The 21,510-nt window shown below is 47.0% G+C and overlaps 1 protein-coding gene across 1 annotated transcript in view; it reads left to right on the top strand.

The window, feature by feature from the left end:
- The window catches only part of PSD2 (pleckstrin and Sec7 domain containing 2), a 47,967-nt gene extending 26,722 nt beyond the window's left edge, over nucleotides 1–21,245 (top strand). Inside the window, exons 8-15 of the mRNA XM_026508120.4 lie at nucleotides 6,072–6,161; nucleotides 8,127–8,170; nucleotides 9,241–9,431; nucleotides 9,606–9,676; nucleotides 10,090–10,247; nucleotides 11,196–11,340; nucleotides 14,767–14,910; nucleotides 19,055–21,245. Of these exons, the coding sequence (XP_026363905.2) occupies nucleotides 6,072–6,161; nucleotides 8,127–8,170; nucleotides 9,241–9,431; nucleotides 9,606–9,676; nucleotides 10,090–10,247; nucleotides 11,196–11,340; nucleotides 14,767–14,910; nucleotides 19,055–19,264 (1,053 nt within the window). The 3' untranslated portion in view covers nucleotides 19,265–21,245. The remainder of the gene's footprint in view (nucleotides 1–6,071; nucleotides 6,162–8,126; nucleotides 8,171–9,240; nucleotides 9,432–9,605; nucleotides 9,677–10,089; nucleotides 10,248–11,195; nucleotides 11,341–14,766; nucleotides 14,911–19,054) is intronic.
- The last annotated feature ends 265 nt before the right edge of the window (nucleotides 21,246–21,510 follow it).

Below are 21,510 nucleotides of genomic sequence, written 5' to 3' on the forward strand. Positions count from 1 at the left end.
TCCTTTGGGGGCGCCTGGGTGGCTCAGTTGGTTAAGCCTCTGACTCTTGGTTTTGGCTTAGGTCATGATCCCAGGGTCGTGAGATCAAGCCCTGTGTCAGGCTCTGTGTTCCATGGGGAGTCTGCTTGAGATTCTGTCTCCCTCTTCCCCTCTCCCTACCCCCCGTGTGCATGCTCGCTCTCTCAAATAAGTAAATTCTTAAATCCTTTACTCATTTTTATTTTTTATTTTTCAAAGATTTGAATAAAATTCTTTTCAATTAAAAAAAATTTTTTAGAGAGCATATGCATGTGGGGAACAGCTGGGGGTGGAGATTGGGGGAGGGCAGAGGGGGGGAGAGAGAGAGAATCCTAAGCAGGCTCCACACTCAGCACAGAGCTCAACGTGTGGCTCAGTCTCGTGACCCTGAGATCATGATCTGAGCCGAAATCAAGGGTCCTACACTTAACCAACCGAGTCACTCAGGTGCCCCGTAAAGATTTTATTTTTAAGTAATCTCCACACCCATCATGGGGCTTGAACTCACAGCCCTGAGATCTAGAGTTGCAGTTTCCACCAACCGAGCTAGCCAGCTGTCTCAAAGGATTTGCTCATTTTCAATTACATTGTTTGTGTTTTTGTCGTTGAGTTTATATATTCTGGATACGGTGCCCTTATCAGGTATATGCTTAGCAGAAATTTTAGCCATCTGTGGGTTGTCTTTTTACTCTCTTGATACATCTTTTGATGCACAGAAATTTTTAATTTGATGAAGTCCAATTTATCTGCTTCCCCCCCCCCTTTTTGCTTGTGCTTTTGGGTCATTTAAGAAACCATTGCCAAATCCAAGGTTATGAAAATTTACTCTTGTTTTCTTCTAAGACTTTTATGGTGTTGGCTCTTATGTGTAGGTCTTTGAGTCAATTTTTATATATGGAGTAAGGTAGGGGTCCAGTTTCATTCTTCGGCTGTGGATATCCAGTTGTCCCTGCACCATTTGTTAGAGAGACCATTCTTTCCTCATTAGATGGTCTTGGCCATATTAATTGACCATAATATTACGTAAATGTATCAAATTAACATACTGTGTACCTTAAACAGATGCAGTGTTTTACGTCACATTTATTCAATAAAAACCAGTTGATCGTCCATAGATGTTTGGTTTTATTTAGGGACTCGTAATTTAGTGCCACTGATTTATATGTCTATACTAATGCCAGTGTCACTCTGTCTTGATTACGTAAGTCTTTAGTAAGTTTCGATATCAGGAAGTGTGAGTCTTCTAACTTCTTTTCCAAGATTGTTTTGGGTATGGGGAACCCTTACAATTATATATGAATTTAACTATAAGGTTTTACATTTCTATAAAAAAGGCCATTGGGATTTTGATAGGGATTGTGTTGGCTCTATAGACCCGTTTGGGGAGTATTACCATTGTAGCTACATTAAGTCTTCCAATCCATGAACACCCGAGGTCTTTCTGTTTATTCAGGTCTTTAATTTCTTTTAGCAATCTTTTGTAGTTTTCAGTATACAAGTCTTTTATCTCCTTGGTTAAATTTATTTCTAACTTTTTACTTCTTTTTGATGTTATTGTAAATGAAATTGTTTTCTTGATTTCGGTTTATGATTGTTCTTTACTAACATTGATTTTTATGCGCTGATCTTGTATTCTGCAACTTTGCTGAATGTGTTCATGTTTTTGGTGTATCCTTTAGGATTTTCTATATACAAGATCATGTCATCTATGAATAGAGATAGTTTTACTTCTTCCTTTCTAATTTGGATTCCTTTTACTTCTTTTGCTCGCCTAATTGCTGCTCTGACTAGAACTTCTGGTACAGTGTTGAAGAGAATTGGGGAAGGCGGGCTTTCTTGCCTTTTCCTAATCTCAGGGGGAAAGTTTTTAGTCTTTCCCCACGGAGTATGATGTTAGCTGAGTTTTTCATAAATGCCTTTAATACTGAGGAAGTTCTCTACTAGTCCTAGTTTGTTCAGTGTGTTTTTTTTTTTCTCATGAAAGGAGTGTTGAATTTTGTGAAATGTTTTTTCTGCATCAATTGAGATGAACATGTGACATCCCCTCCCCCTTCATTCTATTAATATGGTATATTGTTAGATTTCTAATCGAATCTAATCGAATCCCTTGCATTACAGGGATACATTCCATTTGATCATGCTATATAATCCTTTCCAAATGCTGCTGGATTCTGTTTGCTAGTATTTTGTTTAGGGTTTTTGCATTCATATTCCCAAGGGATATTGTAATGTAGTTTTCTTCTGATGTCTTTTTTCTGGTTTTGTTATCAAGGTAATGTTGGCCCAATAGAATGAGTTAGGTAGTTTTCCCGTTTTGTCAATTTTTGGGAAGAATTTGAGAGGTTATTGGTGTTCATTTTTCTTTTAATGTTTGGTAAAGTTTGCTACTGAAGCCATCTGGTTTTGGGCTTTTCTTTTGTGAGGTTTTCGATTAGTGGTTCAATCTTTTTCCTTCTTTTTGTTTTTTAAAGGTTTTATTTATTTATTTGAGCACGTGCATGCGAGAGAGAGAGCGAGAGAGAGAGCAAGAACACAAGCAGGGTGAGGGGCAGAGGGAGAAGCAGTCTCCCTGCTGAGCAGGGAGTCCGATGTGGAGCTCTGTCCTGGGACTCGAGCATCATGACCTGAGCCGAAAGCAGATGCTTAAGCGACTGGGCCACCCAGGTGCCCCTCAGTCTTTTTACTTCTTATAAATCTATTCAGATTTCCTATTTCTGCTTGAGCACTTTTAATAGTTTGTGTGTTTCTGGAATTTGTTCATTTTATCTAATTGTTGCTAATGAATTGTTTAGATTTTTGTTCTTCTGTTACTGAGAGAGCAGTGTTAAAATTTCCAACCAAGATTGTGAATGTGTCTTTCTCTTTTTGGTTCTAACACTTTGTGTTTTTTATTTTTTGGGACTATGTTATTAGGTGCATACACATTTAGGATGCTTATGTCATGTGGTAAATTGGCCCTTTTATCACTATGAAATGTCTCTTTTTATCCCTAGTAAGGCTTCTTCTCTTCAAGTCTATTTTGTCAGATATTAGTATGGCTATACTGGAATTCTTTTGTTAGTGTTTGCATGTGTATCTCTTTCTATCCTTCGTTTGTAAGATTTCTGTCCCCTTATATTTAAGAGGTTTGTCTTGTATGATACACTTTTTAAAAAAAAATCAAGTCTGATAATCTTTGCCTCTTAATCTTATCATTTAATGAATTACTAATATAATTAAACATACCAGGATAAATTTGTTTTCTCTGACTTATCAGTTCTATGTTCCTTTTTTTCTCCTTTCTTGCCTACTTTTGGATTATTTAAGCATTTTTTAGAATTCCCTTTTATCCTATTAGCCTGTTGTTCATTCTTTATGAATTCTTTTTGTTGTTTGCAGTGTACATCCTAACTTATTAATGTAGTTTTTCCAGTTTCTGGGCAATGAAATCACCTTAAAACACTTAAGCTCCATTTCTCCATTTATTGCCCTCTCCACTTATATATTATTGTTGTCATCTTTTTTTTAAAAGGTTTTATTTATTTATTTGACAGAGAGAGAGAGCAAGCATGACTAGGGGAGCAGCAGGCAGAGGGAGAAGGAGGCTCCCTGCTGAGTAGGGAGCCCGCTGGTTGTGGGACTTGATCTCAGGACCCTGGGAACATGACCTGAGCTGAAGGCAGGTGCTTAACGACTGAGCCACCCAGGGGCCCCCTTATTTTTATTCTTATTCTTCTGTAGACTCCATGCTCAGCGTGGACCCCAATACAACCTTGAGACCTTGAACTCACAAACCCTAAGATCAAGACCTGAACTGAGATCCAGAGTCAGACACTCAACCGGTTGAGCTACCCAGGTGCCCTTCCCCCGAAAACTCTCTTATTATTGTTTTATACAATCAATATTCATTTAGATTTGGCCACCCTTTTTGTTGCTCTTCATTCCTTTCTGCTTCTTCATGCTTCCATCTGGGATACTTTTCCTTCTGCCAGAAGAAGTCCCGTTAGTATTTCCTTTCTTAATTTCAACATTTGTGTTGAAGTATGACTGGGGTGTTTCCCCAGGGCCCCTTGTCCTTGGTGGGCCTGAATTCCAATTTTCACTCTCCAGTCCTACTGACTGCTCAGTTGCTCAGCCTTTTGGCCACTGCTTGTGAATGGCAAATGCTTCAGGTAGGAAAGCTGCTCCTTATGGGGCTCACATCTTCCTGCTTCCTTTCTTGCGGGATCTTTACCCTTGAAGTCGTCACTGCTCTTATATTTCTCCAGTGCCTTCACACAGATGTTTTAATATTTTGACCAACACTTGTTTCTGTTAGGAAGATTCATTTGCAACAGGATAACCTGTCATTTCTGGGATTGAAAATCTTGCCTGGTTATTTTTTGATTTTGAACTGACTGGTGGCTGGAGAATGTTCCGTGTGTGGAACCCAGACATTATCGCCTCATATCCCTCTATTATGAATGCACACATAAGTGGCTGTGTACGTATTTACATATATGTATATGTAAAATATACACATAAACATATGAAACATACTCTATCAAGGCACATCTCTCTCTCTCTTTTTTTTAAAGATTTTATTTATTTATTTGACAGAGACACAGTGAGCAAGAGAGGGAACACAAGCACGGGGAGTGGGAGAGGGAGAAGCAGGCTTCCCGCTGAGCAGGGAGCCCGAAGTGGGGCTCAATCCCAGAACGCTGGGATCATGACCTGAGCTGAAGGCAGACGCTTAGCGACTGAGCCACCCAGGTGCCCCAAGGCACATATATCTCTTTAACTTTTTGGAAAGGTGTAGAAAATTCTTGCTTGTCAGCTACTTATAAAGCCTTATATCCTTGTTTCCTGGATTTTTTGTGGTATGTGAATGTCCCACATGATGTTCATAGATTTTCTTTGTTAAAATGCTGACAAGGTCAATGAGTTTGGGAGGCTGTACATGGAATCCTTCCTTTGGAGACTCTGAACACACAAAAGCCTATTAAAGACTCCGAAACATGTAAATAAACTTTATTTGATTATGAAGTCTTTTCGTGGGGGAATACCTGTTCCCATCTGTAGGTAAGTCTTGGAAAACACTGTCTTATAGCCAACCTAAATCCACAAAATCCTACACCAATAAGTATCTGGTGTTCAAGGGTCTTTGTCTTCACGAAGGTGAAGTGCCACCCAGTGTGTCCTCCAACAGGCATATTGCAAGAAGAGTCTGAAAGTATGCACATCAGGTGTTGGGTCTGGAGGGCTGGAGCCCCTCTGCTATTCAGTGGTTTAAAAAAGGCAGAACTTGGGGTACAGTCATTTCCAGCCTTTTGTCTTTTTGTGCCTTCTGTAATGAGACCATCTGCTTGGGGTCCCTTGGTCCCAGCCCAGCTCAGCACGGGGTACCCATGTGTATTGGTGGCAGTTGATTTTTGATTCTCTTAAGACCAACCTCTCCCTCACTTCACCTACCTCTTGGAGGTCTTGCCGCCCCTCTGTACAGGTGAGAGGGTGAGACAGTTGTGACGGAATACACAGAGCTTCTGCTCAGCAGCCAAGAGGACTGGGTTCAAGTCCTGGTGCTGTGTGACCTTGGGAGAGTTAACCATGGAGTAGCGGGTGAGAGCATGGGCTTTGGTGTCAGACACACTCAGCCCTTCCACTTCCTTGCTGTGTAATCATGGGCACGTCACTTCACCTTCCTGCACCTCAGTTTCCTTACCTGTCAAATGGGGATAATAATAATACCCACCTCACTTTCTCCTTGTCATGAGAAGGAAATAAAATAATGCATGTCAAGTACAATACCTGAAACATACTAGGCACCTGGCAAATGTCATCTATTATGTTATTTAATCCAACCTGACTCCATCTGGGTTTGAGGAAAAACTCCCAACTTCTCATTGAGGATCACATAGAATCTTAAAAGTGAAAAAGGGTTTTGTAAACTCTGGGACACAAGGGAACTCTAGGCAGTATTTTTCATTACTACCCTTGATGCTGCTTCATCCCTTCTGGCTGGGCAGGGCAGGGTGTGGGGATCTTACCAGCCTCCATCCCTACTCTCAGGCAGAACCATTTCTCCATTACAGAACATTGGCAAAAAGATGTCCTGCCAGCAATTCATTGCCAACTTGGACCAGCTGAATGATGGCCAAGACTTTGCCAAAGACCTGCTGAAGGTAATACCTGTTACGGGTTCCCATGCCCCCATCTGTACCTGGAGTGGGTGGGGATGAGAGAGGTCTCTACTCCACTAAATCCTGACGGTATAGATAAAAAAAAAAAATCTCTACACCAGGGGCACCTGGGTGTCTGACTCTTGATTTTGGCTCAGGTTGTGATCTCAGGGTCATGAGATAGAGCCCTGCTTTGGGCTCCACGCCTAGCAGGGATTTTCTCATTCCCTTTCCCTCTGCCCCTCCCCTCCCCAAATAAATAAATAAATCTTAAAAAAAAAAGTAATCTCTACACCCAACATGGGGCTCGGACTCATGACCCCAAGATTCAGAGTCTCATGCTCTACTGACTGGGCTGGCCAGGCCCTCTGACAGTCTACATTTTTAATACTGGGGTCAGGGCCCCCATGACTTTGGCGTAGAGTTAGTGACCATCCAGTTCAACATTTGACTGTTACATGGTCCCTGAGTTAGGCAGAGAGGTAAGCTTTCTGAGATTTGTTTTTAGCACTCCATTCTCTTCATTGCCGTCACAGTAACCCTCAAAGCTACAACAGTTGTCATAGCTGCCACTGCCATCACCAGTACCTTTATCTCCCCCACCGCCATCACCGCAACTGTCATTGTCATCACCACAGGGAAAAACCCACCCATTTCTCCAATATCACCAGGAATGAAGGCATTCTAGTTTTCTCCTGAGGCTGAAGCCCAGGGTGGAACTCTGGCCTTTCAAGCCTGGTCAGTTTTCTGCCTTGGAGGAAGAGGAGCATGTTTTGGGGGAGTAAATGAGGAGTTCAGTTTTATTTTTTATTTTTTATTTTTTAATGATTTATTTATTTGAGGGGTGCCAGGGTGGCTCAGTCAGTTAAGCGTCTGCCTTTGGCTCAGGTCATGATCCCAGGGTCCTGGGTTCGAGCCCTGCATCGGGTTCTCTGCTCAGTGGAGAGCCTGCTTCTCCCTCTCCCTCTGCCTGCTGCTCCCCCTGCTTGTGTTCTCTCTCTCCCTCTTTCTCTCTTCCTCTTTTTAATAAAAGATTTATTTATTTGAGAGAGAGAGAGTGCGAGAGTGAGCAGGGGGAGGGGCAGAGAGAGAGAGAGAGAATCTTAAGCAGGCTCCACGCGCAGAGCCTGATGCAGGGGTCCGTCTTACTACCCCGAGATCATGACCTGAGCTGAAATCAAGAGTTGGATGCTTGGGTGTTCTACGCAAGTAATGAATCATGGAACTTTACATCAAAAACTAGGGATGTACTGTATGGTGACTAATAATAATAATAATAATAATAATAATAATAATAATAATAAGAGTTGGATGCTTAACCGACTGAGCCACCCAGGTGTCCTGATGAGTTCAGTTTTAGATAGTGGGTTTGAAGGTTATGCTGATACCAGGTATGTAGTTGGCTAGTGAGTGTGGAGGCCAAAAAATAGAACATTGTCTCCATCACTCTTCTTAACATAATTTTCTTTTTTTTTTTTTACCACCAAGAAGGGCTGTTAATAATGTATTTATAAGTGAGATTAAATAATCCCAGTCACAACACCCACCTATCCATTTCTCCCCATCTACCCATTTACCCAGCCTCCCGTGCCCCCATCCTTTTATTGATTCACCTACCCAGAAACTCATTCGCCTGCCCCTACCCCCACCCATTCACCCATCATCCACACATACACCTCTTATACCCTTGCACACTCACCCACCCACTTATTTCCCCACCCAGCCACCTACCCACCAACCTATCTACCCAACTCTTCCTCAAATCTATACACCCATTCATCTAAACAATCATCTACCCACCCATCCCTCATTCATTCACCCAACCAACAAACAGCTATGAGTCAAATACCCATTTTGCCCCACTGGCTGAAAAGATGCTTCCTCATTGCATCCACATTACTAAAGGTAGATGGAAATTTCTTTGACTCTTGATCTGAACTCCTCTCTTTCTCTTTTCCCCTGTCCCAGACCCTTTACAACTCCATCAAGAATGAAAAGCTGGAATGGGCCATGTGAGTAGTGCCCATGGGCATGGGTATGGGGAAAATGAATCACTGGGAAGGGAAAGGGGGAGTGTCTGACGGTGCAGGGAAGTCACTCCTGCCACTCTCCATGGTGCTGATTTCTCCCAAACCACAGCTCCGGTGACCCCAGTCCAGCTGGCCAGAGCCAGGTGTTGAGCTCCCCTTTGGGTACATTTTCTGTCTTGATAAAAAGTGTACAATGTTAAACGGGTATGGAATTGATTAAACTGTGACTTTAGTTTCATAATCTCCACAACTTATTTTCTGTTCTGTGCTATTGCCACTATTCCCAATGATGATAGCTCTTCCCCTTTTGGGAGGTAGGCACACAGGAGGCAAGAATCCCCCTATAAGACCAAGAATATGACCATGTTGAGGTAGTGACTGCTCTTGGCAGTGGAGAGAGGTTACTTCCCCCTAACTTCTTCCCCTGCAAAGGCGGTGAGACCTGGAGGTGCCCAGCCATCTGGAAAGAGGTGTGGAGACCTTGCGGGGTGGGGAGATTAAGAAGCTCCAGGGGAAATTGGCTCCCTCACCCTCCTGTGCTCCCCAGGGCAGCTTTGGTCTTTGGGTCCATGTAGAGATCATAGGTAAGGATTGTTAGGAACCCCAACAGTCTGGGAAGAGCTGGCATTCTTCTCCCAGGGCTCTATTGGGAAGCCTAGACTTTAGGGCCCTCATCTACTGGCCCAGTGTGTCTGTGGGGCTTGGGCAGCTGCTTCAGTCTGGCCATGGGTCACTGTTCCCTGAAGCTGGGATTTCAGGGTTGGAGAGAGGAGAAGAAAGACCAGGAATAAAACTAGTAAGGTCTCCAACTTTGTGGTCAGTGGTGAGGATTAGAGCTTGGAGGAAAAAAATCACAGCTCAGAGGACAGGGGTCAGAACTGAAGACTGAGGGCCAGCGTCAAAGATCTGGATCTGTGATCTGGAACTGGAACCTCCTCATCTCTGTTCTTCACCTCTGACTGCTTCCCTGAGAGGGGTTGGAGGGGAGAGAACATGTCCATGTGGGGCTAAGGCTTCCATGGAGGTGGTGCTCAGGTCTAGCATTTTCCTAGTGATGAGGACGAGCTGAGGAAATCACTGTCTGAGCTGGTGGATGACAAGTTTGGGACAGGCACCAAGAAAGTGACACGGATCCTGGATGGTGGCAACCCCTTCCTGGATGTCCCGCAGGCTCTCAGCGCTACCACCTACAAGCATGGTGTGCTGACTCGGAAGACTCACGCCGACATGGATGGCAAGAGGAGTGGGTGTCAGGCAGGGAAGGGGCATGGGGAGGGATGCTAGTTCGGGGGAGAGGGTCTGGCTCCCATGGTCACTCCTCTGGGGTTGCACATCCCAGTAGACATGTAGGGGCATGCAGGGGAGGCGATATTGGGGTGGGTGGTGGTGGCCACACTACCCATACCCCCATCCCTAGCACCCCGTGGGAGGCGTGGCTGGAAGAAATTCTACGCGGTGCTCAAAGGGACCATCCTGTATCTGCAGAAGGTGAGAGTCCTCATCCAGGAAGAGCCGGTGCGGTCCTCCAACTGGCCTCTGTCTTGTGGCGCCCAGAGGGTCCCTGGCAGGACCTGGGGCTTAGGCAGATGCTGGGTCCTTCCACTCGGGCTTACAGAGCTTTGGGTTCTCAGGGAGGGGTCTTGCAAATGTCCAGGGGCTCAGAAGATATGCAGTGGAAACTCTTTCTGGGCCTTGGGACAAACCAGGGTGTGAAGAGGAGTGGCTGGTGTGCTTTGTTGGGGTGGGCATGGCATCACAGTGGCAAGAGCTGAAGAATGGAGGGAGCAGAGGGACAGGAGGGACAGCAAGAGGGAGGGATGGTGAGGGTCGAGGAAGTGTGGGTTAGCGAGCCAGCGTCTGGTGATGACAGAGGCTTGCGTGCCCCTGCTCCACCTGTCCAGGATGAGTACAGGCCCGACAAAGCTCTGTCTGAGGGCGACTTGAAGAATGCCATTCGCGTGCACCATGCTCTGGCCACCAGGGCCTCCGACTACAGCAAGAAGTCCAATGTGCTCAAGCTGAAGACGGCTGACTGGAGGGTCTTCCTCTTCCAGGCACCGTAAGTAGGAATGGGAGCCCCCTCCGTCCCACCCTGGGCCCAGGGCCCGCAGTATCGAGCCTGGACTGCCCCCTGCTCCTCGTCTGCCTCAGGGGGGTGCTGTCGGCTTGCCCTGCACAGTCAGCCGTATGAGTGAGTGTATCTGCCTGGCACAGACCGACCGCGGGGGTCCCCTGAAGTACAGGTCCTCCAGTGAGGTCCTCTCAGCATCTCCTGGAAACGTGTTAGAAATGCAGTTTCTCTGGCCCCACGATAGACCTACCGAACCCGAAACTCTGGGGCTGGGCCAGCAGTTGTATTCTAACGCGTCCTCCAGGTGATTCTGTTGTGCACCGAAGTCCCCGAATCCAGGGCAGATGGAGCCTTGATGAGTCATCCTTGACTGTAAATCGGGGTGGGGGACGGATGGGAAAGACTCGTCTTACAGTTTCCCTGGAGGGCCTTCTGTCCACTCCTCTACACCCTATCCTGTGACTTGAGACTGGAGTTTCATGTGTCAAATGAGCTTAAAAGGAGGAAGGCTGGTAGGTGACCTCTCAGGATGCGAGTGTGCATTGTGGGCGAGGTAGTGGGGCATGGACAGGAGGCCTGGGTGGGGATACTGCTTGCCTGTTACCTCTAGGATCCAGAGATCCAGGCATCAGCCTGGGCCCACTGGCTCTAGGGCCTGTTACTCCATGGCTATTGACTCTGGACCTGGACAGCTTTATTTTCATGTGAAATTCCAGGTCTTGCCTAGAAGCTGGGACAGAGGCGAGCTCCCTACGCAGACTTGACCAGGCCCATCCAGCCCCCTTCCTGCCATCCTCCCTCATTCCTTTGTCCCCCTTTGTGAAGGGAGGGGCACCCTCCTGTGCCAGGCTAGTGGTGGGTCCTGGGTCTCCGGTGGGGGCCAGGGAGTCCTATTGTGAGGAGCTGGTGCCCTCTCCCCTCCCCTCCTGTCCCTAGGAGCAAGGAGGAAATGCTGTCCTGGATCCTTAGGATCAACCTGGTGGCCGCCATCTTCTCAGCGCCATCCTTCCCCGCTGCTGTCAGCTCCATGAAGAAGTTCTGTCGGCCCCTGCTGCCCTCCTGCACCACTCGCCTCTGCCAGGTATGAGCTCCTGGGACCCCAGTGCCGCCTCCTCAGGCTGCGTCCAGCCAGGCACCCCCAACCCCGTTCAACAGTCTCTACTTCAGCTCCTATGTGGTGCCCAGTCTTGGGCTAAGAGACAAGGTGAAGAGACAGAGCTTCTCCATCCCCATGGCACCCCATCGCCATTTGCAGATGGGCCACACACCACACAGAGGCCTGCTTCTTCTCTGCCAATGGTGTGCTATCCTGTGGATGTCATTGTGGGTCTGTGGGTATGGTGCGTGTCTGAGCACGAATGCAAGAGAATGCGTGTGTCACAGGAAGCCAGGGAAGGGCGAGACTTGGCTGGCCCTTCAGTGCTCTTTTGCTGTCCTTACGTACCCTTAAGTATTTTATTTCTAATCCTAAAAAAACTCTTTGTCATCAAAACTTGAGTTTTTCAGGGTTTTTTTGGAGAGGAGAGGATAAATGGGGGACCACCACTTGGGAGGTGGAGTGCAGGGGGAGCTCCGTACTTCCTGTGTTTGGCAGGGCCCCTTTCATCCTGGGCCCCTGTCCTGGGTCTCTCCACTGAGCTCCTAGGCTGCAGCTTCTGCCCAGAGCCCCTGTGCGTGTACGCACACCCCATGCACGCATATACCTTACAGGCACACCCGTGTGCGTGCCTGCACACACACATGCTGTGCACCCACACCCTCACTGCTCACATGCGTCACGCACACGCACACACATGCAGCTCATTGCCTGCACGGCACCGAGTGGTCTGGCTCTACTTCGGTGGGTGGGACGTACGTGCGCGCTTGTCTGTGAGTGACAGTGTCTCTGACTGTCCGGGTAAGATCCCGAGTCTGTGACCATCCTACGTGCCTGGGCAAGAATCCGAGACAATCCACAGCGAATATCATTCTCAATGGTGAGAAACTGAGGGCTTTTCGCCTAAGGTCAGGAACACGGCAGGGATGTCCACTCTCACCACTGCTGTTCCACATAGTACTAGAAGTCCTAGCCTCAGCAATCGGACAACAAAAAGAAATAAAGTCATCCAAATCGGCAAAGAAGAAGTCAAACTCTCACTCTTTGCAGATGATATGATACTTTATGTGGAAAACCCAAAGACCCCCCCCCCCCCAAACTGCTAGAACTCATACAGGAATTCAGCAAAGGGGCAGGATATCAAATCTATGCACAGAAATCAGATGCATTTCTATGGACCAACAATGAGACAAGAAAGAGAAATTAAGGAGTTGATCCCACTTACAACTGCACCCAAAACCATGAGATATCTAGGAATAAACCTAATGGAAGAGGCAAAGAACCTGTACCCAGAAAACTATAGAACACTCCTGAAAGAAACTGAGGAAGACACAAAGAAATGGAAAAATGTTCCATGCTCATGGATTGAAAGAACAAATATTGTGAAAACGTCTTTGTTACCGAGAGCGATCTACACATTTAATGCAATCTCTATCAAAATACCATCAACTTTTTTCACAGAAATGGAACAAATAATCCTAAAATTTGTATGGAAGCAGAAAAGACCTCGAATAGCTAGAGGAATGTTGAAAAAGGCAAAGCTGGGGGCATCACAATGCCGGACTTCAAGCTCTATTACAAAGCTGTAATCATCCAGACAGTATGGTACTGGCACAAAAACAGACACATAGATCCATGGAACAGAACAGAAACTCCAGAAATGGACCTACGACTCTATGGTCAACAAATCTTCGACAAAGCAGGAAAGAATGTCCAATGGGAAAACGACAGTCTCTTCAACAAGTGCTGTTGGGAAAATTGGACAGCCACATGCAGAAGAAAGAAACTGGACCATTTCCTTACACCACACACAAAAGTAGACTCAAAGTGGATGAAAGACCTAAATGTGATACAGGAATCCATCAAAATCCTTGAGGAAAACACAGGCAGCAACCTCTTCGACCTCAGCCGCAGCAACTTCTCCCTAGACACATCGCCAAAGGCAAGGGAAGCAAGGGCAAAAATGAACTATTGGGACTTTATCAAGATAAAAAGCTTTTGCACAGCAAAGGAAACGGTCAACAAAACCAAACGACAACCAACAGAATGGGAGAAGATATTTGCAAATGATATATCAGATAAGGGGCTAGTATCCAAAATCTATGAAGAACTTATCAAACTCAACACTCAAAGAACGAATAATCCAATCAAGAAATGGGCAGAAAATATGAACAGACATTTCTGCAGAGAAGATGTACAAATGGGCAACAGACACATGAAAAAGTGCTCAACGTCAGTCGGCATCAGGGAAATTCAAATCAAAACCCCAATGAGATACCACCTCATACGGGTCAGAATGGCTAAAATTAACAAGTCAGGAAACACAGGGATTGGTGAGGATGTGGAGAAAGGGGAACCCTCCTACACTGTTGGTGGGAATGCAAGCTGGTGCAGCCACTCTCGAAAACAGTTCCTCAAAAAGTTGAAAATAGAGCTACCCTATGACCCAGCAATTGTACTACAGGGTATTTACCCCAAAGATACAAATGCAGTGATCCGAAGGGGCACCTGCAAAGTCCACAATAGCCAAACTATGGAAAGAGCCCCGATGTCCACTGACAGATGAATGGATTAAGAAGATGTGGTGTATATATACAATGGAATATTACGCAGCCATCAAAAATGAAATCTTGCCATTCGCAATGAAGTGGATGGAACTAGAGGGTATTATGCTAAGCGAAATAAGTCAATTAGAGAAAGAGAATTATCATATGATCTCACTGATATGTGGAATTTGAGAAACAAGGAAGAGGATCATAGGGGAAGAGAGGAAAGAATGAGACAAGATGAAACCAGAGAGGGAGACAAACCGTAAGAGACTCTTAATCTCAGGAAACAATCTGAGGGTTACTGCAGTGGGGGGGTGTGTGTGGGAGGGATGGGTGGCTGGGTGATGGACACTGGGGAGGGTATGTATTGTGAACGCTGTGAATTGTGTAAGACTGATGAATCACAGACCTGTACCCCTGAGACAAATAATCCATTAGATGTTAATGAAAAAAAAAAAAAGAATCCGAGAGAATGTGTGCATTGTATGGAGCCAGGGGTAGCCGAGGCCAGACTGTCCCTTGGTCCATTGTGTGTGTGTGTATGTGTGAGTCCACCTGAGCCGGTGGGGGGGCGTTTCCGGTGGGATTGTGAGTCTGTGTCAGGGAATGTCTGTGTGTATTTTAGTGTGAGGGGGTCTCATCTCCTGAGCCTGCCGTGGATTTATCTCAGAGGGCTGATGCCAGTGAAAGCAAGGCAGGGAGGAGGAGGGTGGAGGGGCACTCCCTCAGGTCTCCCACATACTTGAGGACCCCGGCCAGGCCTCAGTTTCCCTTGCTGAAGCAGATCCAGCACGACAGGTTTAGACCCACGCCTATGACGTCTTGAAAGCGGGACCTCCCAGCCCAGCACTTGTCTTTGCAGGAGGAGCAGCTGCGTTCTCATGAGAATAAGTTGAGGCAGGTGACCGCGGAGCTGGCTGAGCACAGGTGTCACCCCATCGAGAAGGGCGTCAAGTCCAAGGAGGCCGAGGAGAACCGGCTGAAGGAGCATTATCTCACTTTCGAGGTGGGTTCTCCTCGGGGCTGATTGCGAAGGACGGGGCTGGGGCAGAAGGAGGAAGCCAGCTCTTCCCCCTCCTGTCACCAACTTCGTTCTGCAGCCAGGGGCTCCTGGTTTGGGGTTCTCCATTTTGGGGGCTCCCCTGAGGCAGCCATAAGCCATGCGTGGCCTCCTGTGGGCCAATCTCTGCACAGTCCGGCTGCCAATTGCTGAACAGTCATGTCCTCGCTTGCGTCTCTCAAAGAGCACCAGGTGGGCCGCACCCTTCTCCAAGCCCCTCCTCACCTCCACTCCCCCCAGGACCAGCTTCTCGGGGAGCTGTTACACCCAAACCATAGACAGCTCAAGCCCACCTGCGTGACCTACCCTGCTTTCGTCTCCTTTTCCTCTTCCACAGATGTTTATCAAGCACAGCGCCTGAGTTCTCCCTTCTCTCCATCTTGTCTCTCCCTGCCCCCCCCATTCTGCCTCATGACGCTCTGTGAGTGGGGCTGACGGAGCATCGCCTTCATTGGGTGAAGGAGAGGGGGGCGGCTTTGGGGAGGCAGGCAGGAACCACTGTCCCTTTGGGACAGGCCTTTGCATTGACCTGCTGGCGCGGGTGGACACTGTAGAGGCTGAGACGGAGCCTTTGGGGCAGGAAAGGCAGGAAGTCGCTGATCTCAGCGTCTGGATTTTTACATTGATTTTCTACTGAGGTGTGAGAAAGAGAGGAGAGTTCCCAGGAGAGATCCTGACCTTCTGAAAAACAAAGCTGTACAGCTTTCAAAGTCTTCTCAGACCCACTCTCTCTGCAATGTAAAAAAAAAAAAAAGGGGTGGCAAAAGCTACAGTGGGCTGATCTCCTGCCAGTTGTCAGGCATGATGGCCTTCACTCCCTTGTACTCATTGATTTAATCCTCTTGTCAACTCTATGGAAATGGGTTCTGTTATTATCCCCATTTTACAGATGGAAAAATTGAGGCTTGGAGAGGGCAGATCACTTGCCTGAGGTGACAGTTAAGAAATGGAGGAGCCAGGATCCTAACCCAGGCGATTGATTGTAACTCTGGCACTCTGGTCTTTCTCACATCCCCCCTGGCTTAGCTGGGGGGCGGGGAGGCGAAGCCCAGCAGCGAAGGGTCTTTCTGCTCACTTGGCCGAGTCGTGTGAGAATAGCGTGTCCTGACCTTTAGTCTTCACTTCCCTTAGCACCTCAGCCTCTCCTGACTGGTGAGGGCTGGAAGCTCAGAGTCAGGCTCTCAGGCATGGCCGGCCACATTTCCCTCCTAAATGTTTACCAATTTATAACACTTTTTTTTTTTTTTTTTTGAGAGAGAGAGGGAGAGTGCAAGCGAGCGTGGAGGGGCAGAGGGAGAGAGAGAATCTTTTTTTTTTTTTTAATTTAAATTCCGCTAGCCAACATATAGTACATTATTAGTTTCAGATGTAGCGTTCAGTAATTCATCAGTTACCTATAACGGCCAGTGCTCATCGTGTCATGTGCCCTCCTAATGCCCGTCACCCAGTTACCCCATCCCCCACCCGCCTCCTCGGGAGACAGAATCTTAAGCAGGCTGTACACCCAGCACGGAGCCCGACATGGGGCTCGATCTCACAACCCTGAGATCATGACCTGAGCCGAAATCAAGAGTCTGACGGTTCACCACTGAGCCACCCAGGTGCCCCCCTCCACCCACCAATTTATAACACTTTAGCTTAGGAATATACTTCTCTGCTCATGCCCTCACCAACGCCGAACATTACTGAATGTTTTAATCATCATCAATCTGATGGGTTTAACAAAGGGTATCTCACTGCTATTTTAATGTGGATTAAAAAGTCTTTAATTGTGTGGGGCACCTGGGTGGCTCAGGGGGTTAAGCATCTGCCTTCGGCTTAGGTCATGATCCCCGGGTCTTGGGATCGAGCCCCGCGTAGGGTTCCCTGCTCGGCGGGGAGTCTGCTTCTCCCTCTCCTCCCTGCTTGTGCTTTCTCTCTTGGTATCTCTTTCTCTCTCTCTCTCTCAAATAAATAAATAAAATCTTAAAATTTTTAAAATTGTGGTAAATACACATAGCATAAAATTTATCATCTTAACCATTTTTAAGTGTATAATTCAGTTCACTGTTGTGCATCCAATCTCAGAACTTTTTCATCTTCCCAAACTGGAGCTCTACACCCATCAAACAGCAGCTCCGTCCCACCTCCCCCTGCCCCAGCCCTGGCAACCACTGTTCTAGTTTCTGTCTGCGAATCTGACTACTCTAGTCATTGCGTATTAGAGGAAAAATACAGAATTTGTGTTTTTGCGACTGGCTTATGCTCAAGTTTATCCATGTTATGGCCCGTGTTAGAATTTCCTTCCTTTTTTTTTTTTTTTTAAAGATTTTATTTATTTATTCGACAGAGAGAGACAGCCAGCGAGAGAGGGAACACAAGCAGGGGGAGTGGGAGAGGAAGAAGCAGGCTCATAGCAAAAGAGCCTGATGTGGGGCTCGATCCCATAACGCCGGGATCACGCCCTGAGCCGAAGGCAGACGATTAACCGCTGTGCCACCCAGGCGCCCCAGAATTTCCTTCCTTTTTAAGGCTGAATACTGTTCCGCTGTATGTAGATACCGCACCTTCTTTATCTTTTCCTCTGCTGTTGGATGTTTGGGTTGCTTTCATCTTCTGGCTTTGGTAAATGGTGCTGTTGTGAACGTGGGTATGCAAATATTTCTGAGACCCTGCCTTAAATTCTTTTGGGTATATGCCCAGAAATGGTATTGCTGCAGCACAAGGTTATATTATTTTTAACTTGCCGAAGAACAGCCATACTGTTTCCTTTTTCTTTTTTTTTGTAAAGATTTATTTATTATTAGAGCGTGGCGGAGAGAGAGGGAGAGGGAGAGAATCTTAAGCAGATTTCCCGCTGAGCATGGAGCCCTACTCGGGGCGTGATCTCGTGACCCTGAGATCATGACCTGATCCGAAACCAAGAGTCCGATGCTCAGCTGACGGGGCCCCCAGGCGCCCCCGGACTGTCTTCTGCGGCGGTGTGCCATGGTTCCCACCAGCAGTGCGTGAGGGCTCTGCTCCCCCTACATCTTCGCCAATACTTGCTCTGGTTTTTCTTTGCGAGTAGATGTTCCCGCAGGCGTGAGGCGGTAGCTCACTGTGGTTTTGATGTGCATGTCCCCGGTGAGGAGTGATGTGGGACGTCGTTTTGTGAGCTTATCGACTACTTGTATGTCTTCTTTGGAGAAATGTCTATTTAAGACATTTGCCCTTTTTAAATTGGGTTGTTCGTGTTTTTTGTTGTTGAATTGTAGGAGTTTTCATAAATTCTAGATACTAGACTCTTATCAGATATAGGATTTGCCAATATTTTTTCCATTCTGTGGATTGCCTTTTCATTCTATTGATTGTGTCCTTTGATACACATGACTTATTTTGAAGATTTTATTTAGGGGCACCTTGGTGTCCCAGTCAGTTAAGCATCTGCCTTCGGCTCAGGTCATGATCCCCGGGTCCCAGGATCAAGCCCCTTGTTGGGCTCCTTGCTCAGTGGGGAGTCTGCTTCTCCCTCTCCCTCTGCCCCTCCCTCCACTCGTGCTTTCTCTCTCTCTCTCTCAATTGCCCTCTCAAATAAATAAAATATTAATTTTATTTAAAGATTATTTATTTATGAGAGAGAGAAAGAGAGAGCACAAGCAGGGGGAGGGGCAGAGGGAGAGGGAGAAGCAGACTCCCCAATGAAGCAGGGAGCCTAACAGGGATGGGGGGTGGTGGGGTGGCTCAATCCCAGGACTCTGGGATCATGACCTGAGTTGAAGGCAGATGCTTAACCGACTGAGCCACCCAGGCGCCCCTGATACACATGAGTTTTAAATTTTGTAATCCCAGTTGTCAATTTTTATTTTGGTTGTTTGTACTTTTGTGTCATACTCAAGAAATCATGGCCACTTCACTTGAATTTTTAAAATTATGAATAAAATTTCTGTGTATGTCCCTTGCCTATTTTTAAATTGTATTGTTTATCTCCTTTTTATTGATTGGTGAGAGCTCTCTGAATATTAAGGAAATTAGTCTTTTGTCACACAAGGTCCAAATCCTTTTTTTTTTTTTTTCATTTTGTTGTTTGTCCTTTGACTTTGTTTTTGGCCTTTCTCTGCCTTTTTTCTAGAAAAGCCGTTATGAGACCTATATCCACCTCCTGGCTGTGAAAATCAAAGTGGGCTCAGATGACCTGGAGCGGATCGAGGCCCGGCTGGCCACTCTGGAAGGCGATGATCCTTCTCTCCGCAAGACACACTCAAGCCCCGCCCTCAGCCAGGGCCACGGGACTGTGACTGGCAGCAAAGCTATGAAGGATCCCACCGGGCCTGCTACTTAGCTGGCACAGATGGGCAGGCCCCAGAGGCAGGCAAATGTCCCCAGAGGGGTCAGTGAGCACAATTCCAGCCAGGGGCTACTTGCGCCCGCTCCAGGCAGTTGACAGGCAGCCAGAGGGGTGCGAAGAGCCCCGTGGGCCAAGGAGATGGAGATGCTATTCATGGCCTTGATCTTCTTGCATCCTGGGGTTTATCTGGGCCTCAGACCTTCTCCCAGCCCTCACATTCCTCTCCACCGTGGAGCCTCATTTTGTAGGCCAGTTACGTGCATGCTCTAGACACGATCTCACTGGAGGAGGAGGAAGGGCAGCTGGCTTCCCAGGCCCTCCCCTTCTCACAAGTTCCTTCCCTCATCTCCCTTGTTTCCAAGGGCAGCTCTTGACTCCAGCTGGCAGCTTGGACCACCCCCCCCCCCCCGCCGTTCTCCTCCTCCTTCCTCAGACTTGACCAGCAGCAGGTCTGCAGACCACCAGCACCATCCCCTCCTCCCTCCACCCAGTAGCTTCTGGAACCAGGCCCTGTTCTCCTGCTTCCCTTTGCAATAATCCAAGACCCAGGCCTGCTCCCTTGATGTCAAGCTGTCTACTCATTCGTGCGTCCACCTCACCTTGCATTTATGGAGGCCACTCCTGCTTTCTTTTATATGGACAAAAATGTATATATATAAGAATTATATATATATATAAGGAACCTCTTAAAAGATGATTTTGGAATTGGTATCAAGATGAAATAAGATGAAGGAGAAGCCTATTCCAGAACTCCACCTGTTAGCAAGGAGGGCTGCTACCTGGCCCCTTGGTGACCCAGACACTCTGGGAGAGAAGGTGGAGATATGCTGACCTCCTCTTGCCCCCTTGTCCCCTCTTCCGGCTGACCTGTGACTTACGCTGCTCTTACAGTTGATGCTTTGGAATAGACGGTGTGTGCGCCACCCCAGCTGGCCCACAGGCGTTCTAGGGTGTGAGTGGGATGGGACCATGGCCCTGTTTATATTTTGGTCTTTATGTTGGTGCTGCCAGGTCTCTGAGCTCGAGGTGGCCTCTTGAACAGAGCTGCTGCTGCAGGAATAAAAGACACTGCCTTGCCAACAGCCACTTGTCAACAAGCCCAAAGATGTTCGGTGGAGGAAGGTTATGGAAGCCAGTAATTCCTGGTCTTGGGAAAAGGCGGAGTACGAAGTTGCTGATTGGTTTTTAAGTTGATATTTCTTTCATTCTTCTAGTGATTCAGAAATGCTAGCTAAGGACCTGCCTGGGGGGGGGGGGGGTAGAAGAATTTGCCACGTGGTGATCACAGACTAGTATCCTGTAAACCCCGAATTCCTCCGACTGACAAGCGGAGGGGTGACGGGACCTTCCATGAGCTATGACGAGCAGACCCTTTATATTTTTGAAATCGATTAGCTTGGGAGCAATTTGATCTCAGTGGTAACGTAGTTAGTTAGTGGCAAGGTTGGCTTATCTTATTAAGTACCTAACATTTATTAAGCACGCTCACGTTTGGTGCCAGGGACGGAGGAGTCTGTGGAAGTATGTAGTGATCTAAAGCCAGACGACTTGATTTGGATCAGCTGAAGTGTATTTTGTACCCACGCCATCTGGCCCCTTTGTTTTGCTGAAGGGAAGTCAATGTTCACTTAACTGAAATTGAAAGAGCGATGTAACATGCAAGAGCTCCCTGTACTTTTCCCACGCTGGCTCAAAGGTCTTTGATTTTGGGGGTCAGCTTCCCCCCCTCCACCTCACGAGGGCGGGTGAGTGAAAGCAGAGGAGCAAGCTTCTGTCTGCTGCAGATAGGCTTCCCTGAGCACTAGTGATGTCTCCCATCAGTAAAAAAATCTTTAGTTCACTTTCTTAATTGTATAATTATTTATTGTAAATTATATACATGTACTACTGTACTAAAATATTATGTACATTATAAAACATACACAAAAATAGAAATTTAAAAAGATGAGATGAAAATAAATCTAAGTCAAAGTTCTAATATTTTTTTTTCCTGCATTCTAATGGACCATCATATCCCCCCCCCCCCTTCTGCCCTTAATATACCCATTTTCCAGGACTGTCCAAATCCAGGGGCTGGAAGACCACAGGGGAGACGCAATGAGTGGTTTGCGCCACCTGGTGGTCCTGGGAAGTGGTTGCGGGCTCAGGGACTTCTGGGGACTGACCCTTGACCACAGTGTTTCTTGAAGTTTCATTTTCTCATTCAGTGACGGTCACCAGGGCTGCACACTGTGCTGCTA

Source organism: Ursus arctos, unplaced genomic scaffold (assembly GCF_023065955.2).
Source record: "Ursus arctos isolate Adak ecotype North America unplaced genomic scaffold, UrsArc2.0 scaffold_5, whole genome shotgun sequence".
Taxonomy (NCBI): domain Eukaryota; kingdom Metazoa; phylum Chordata; class Mammalia; order Carnivora; family Ursidae; genus Ursus; species Ursus arctos.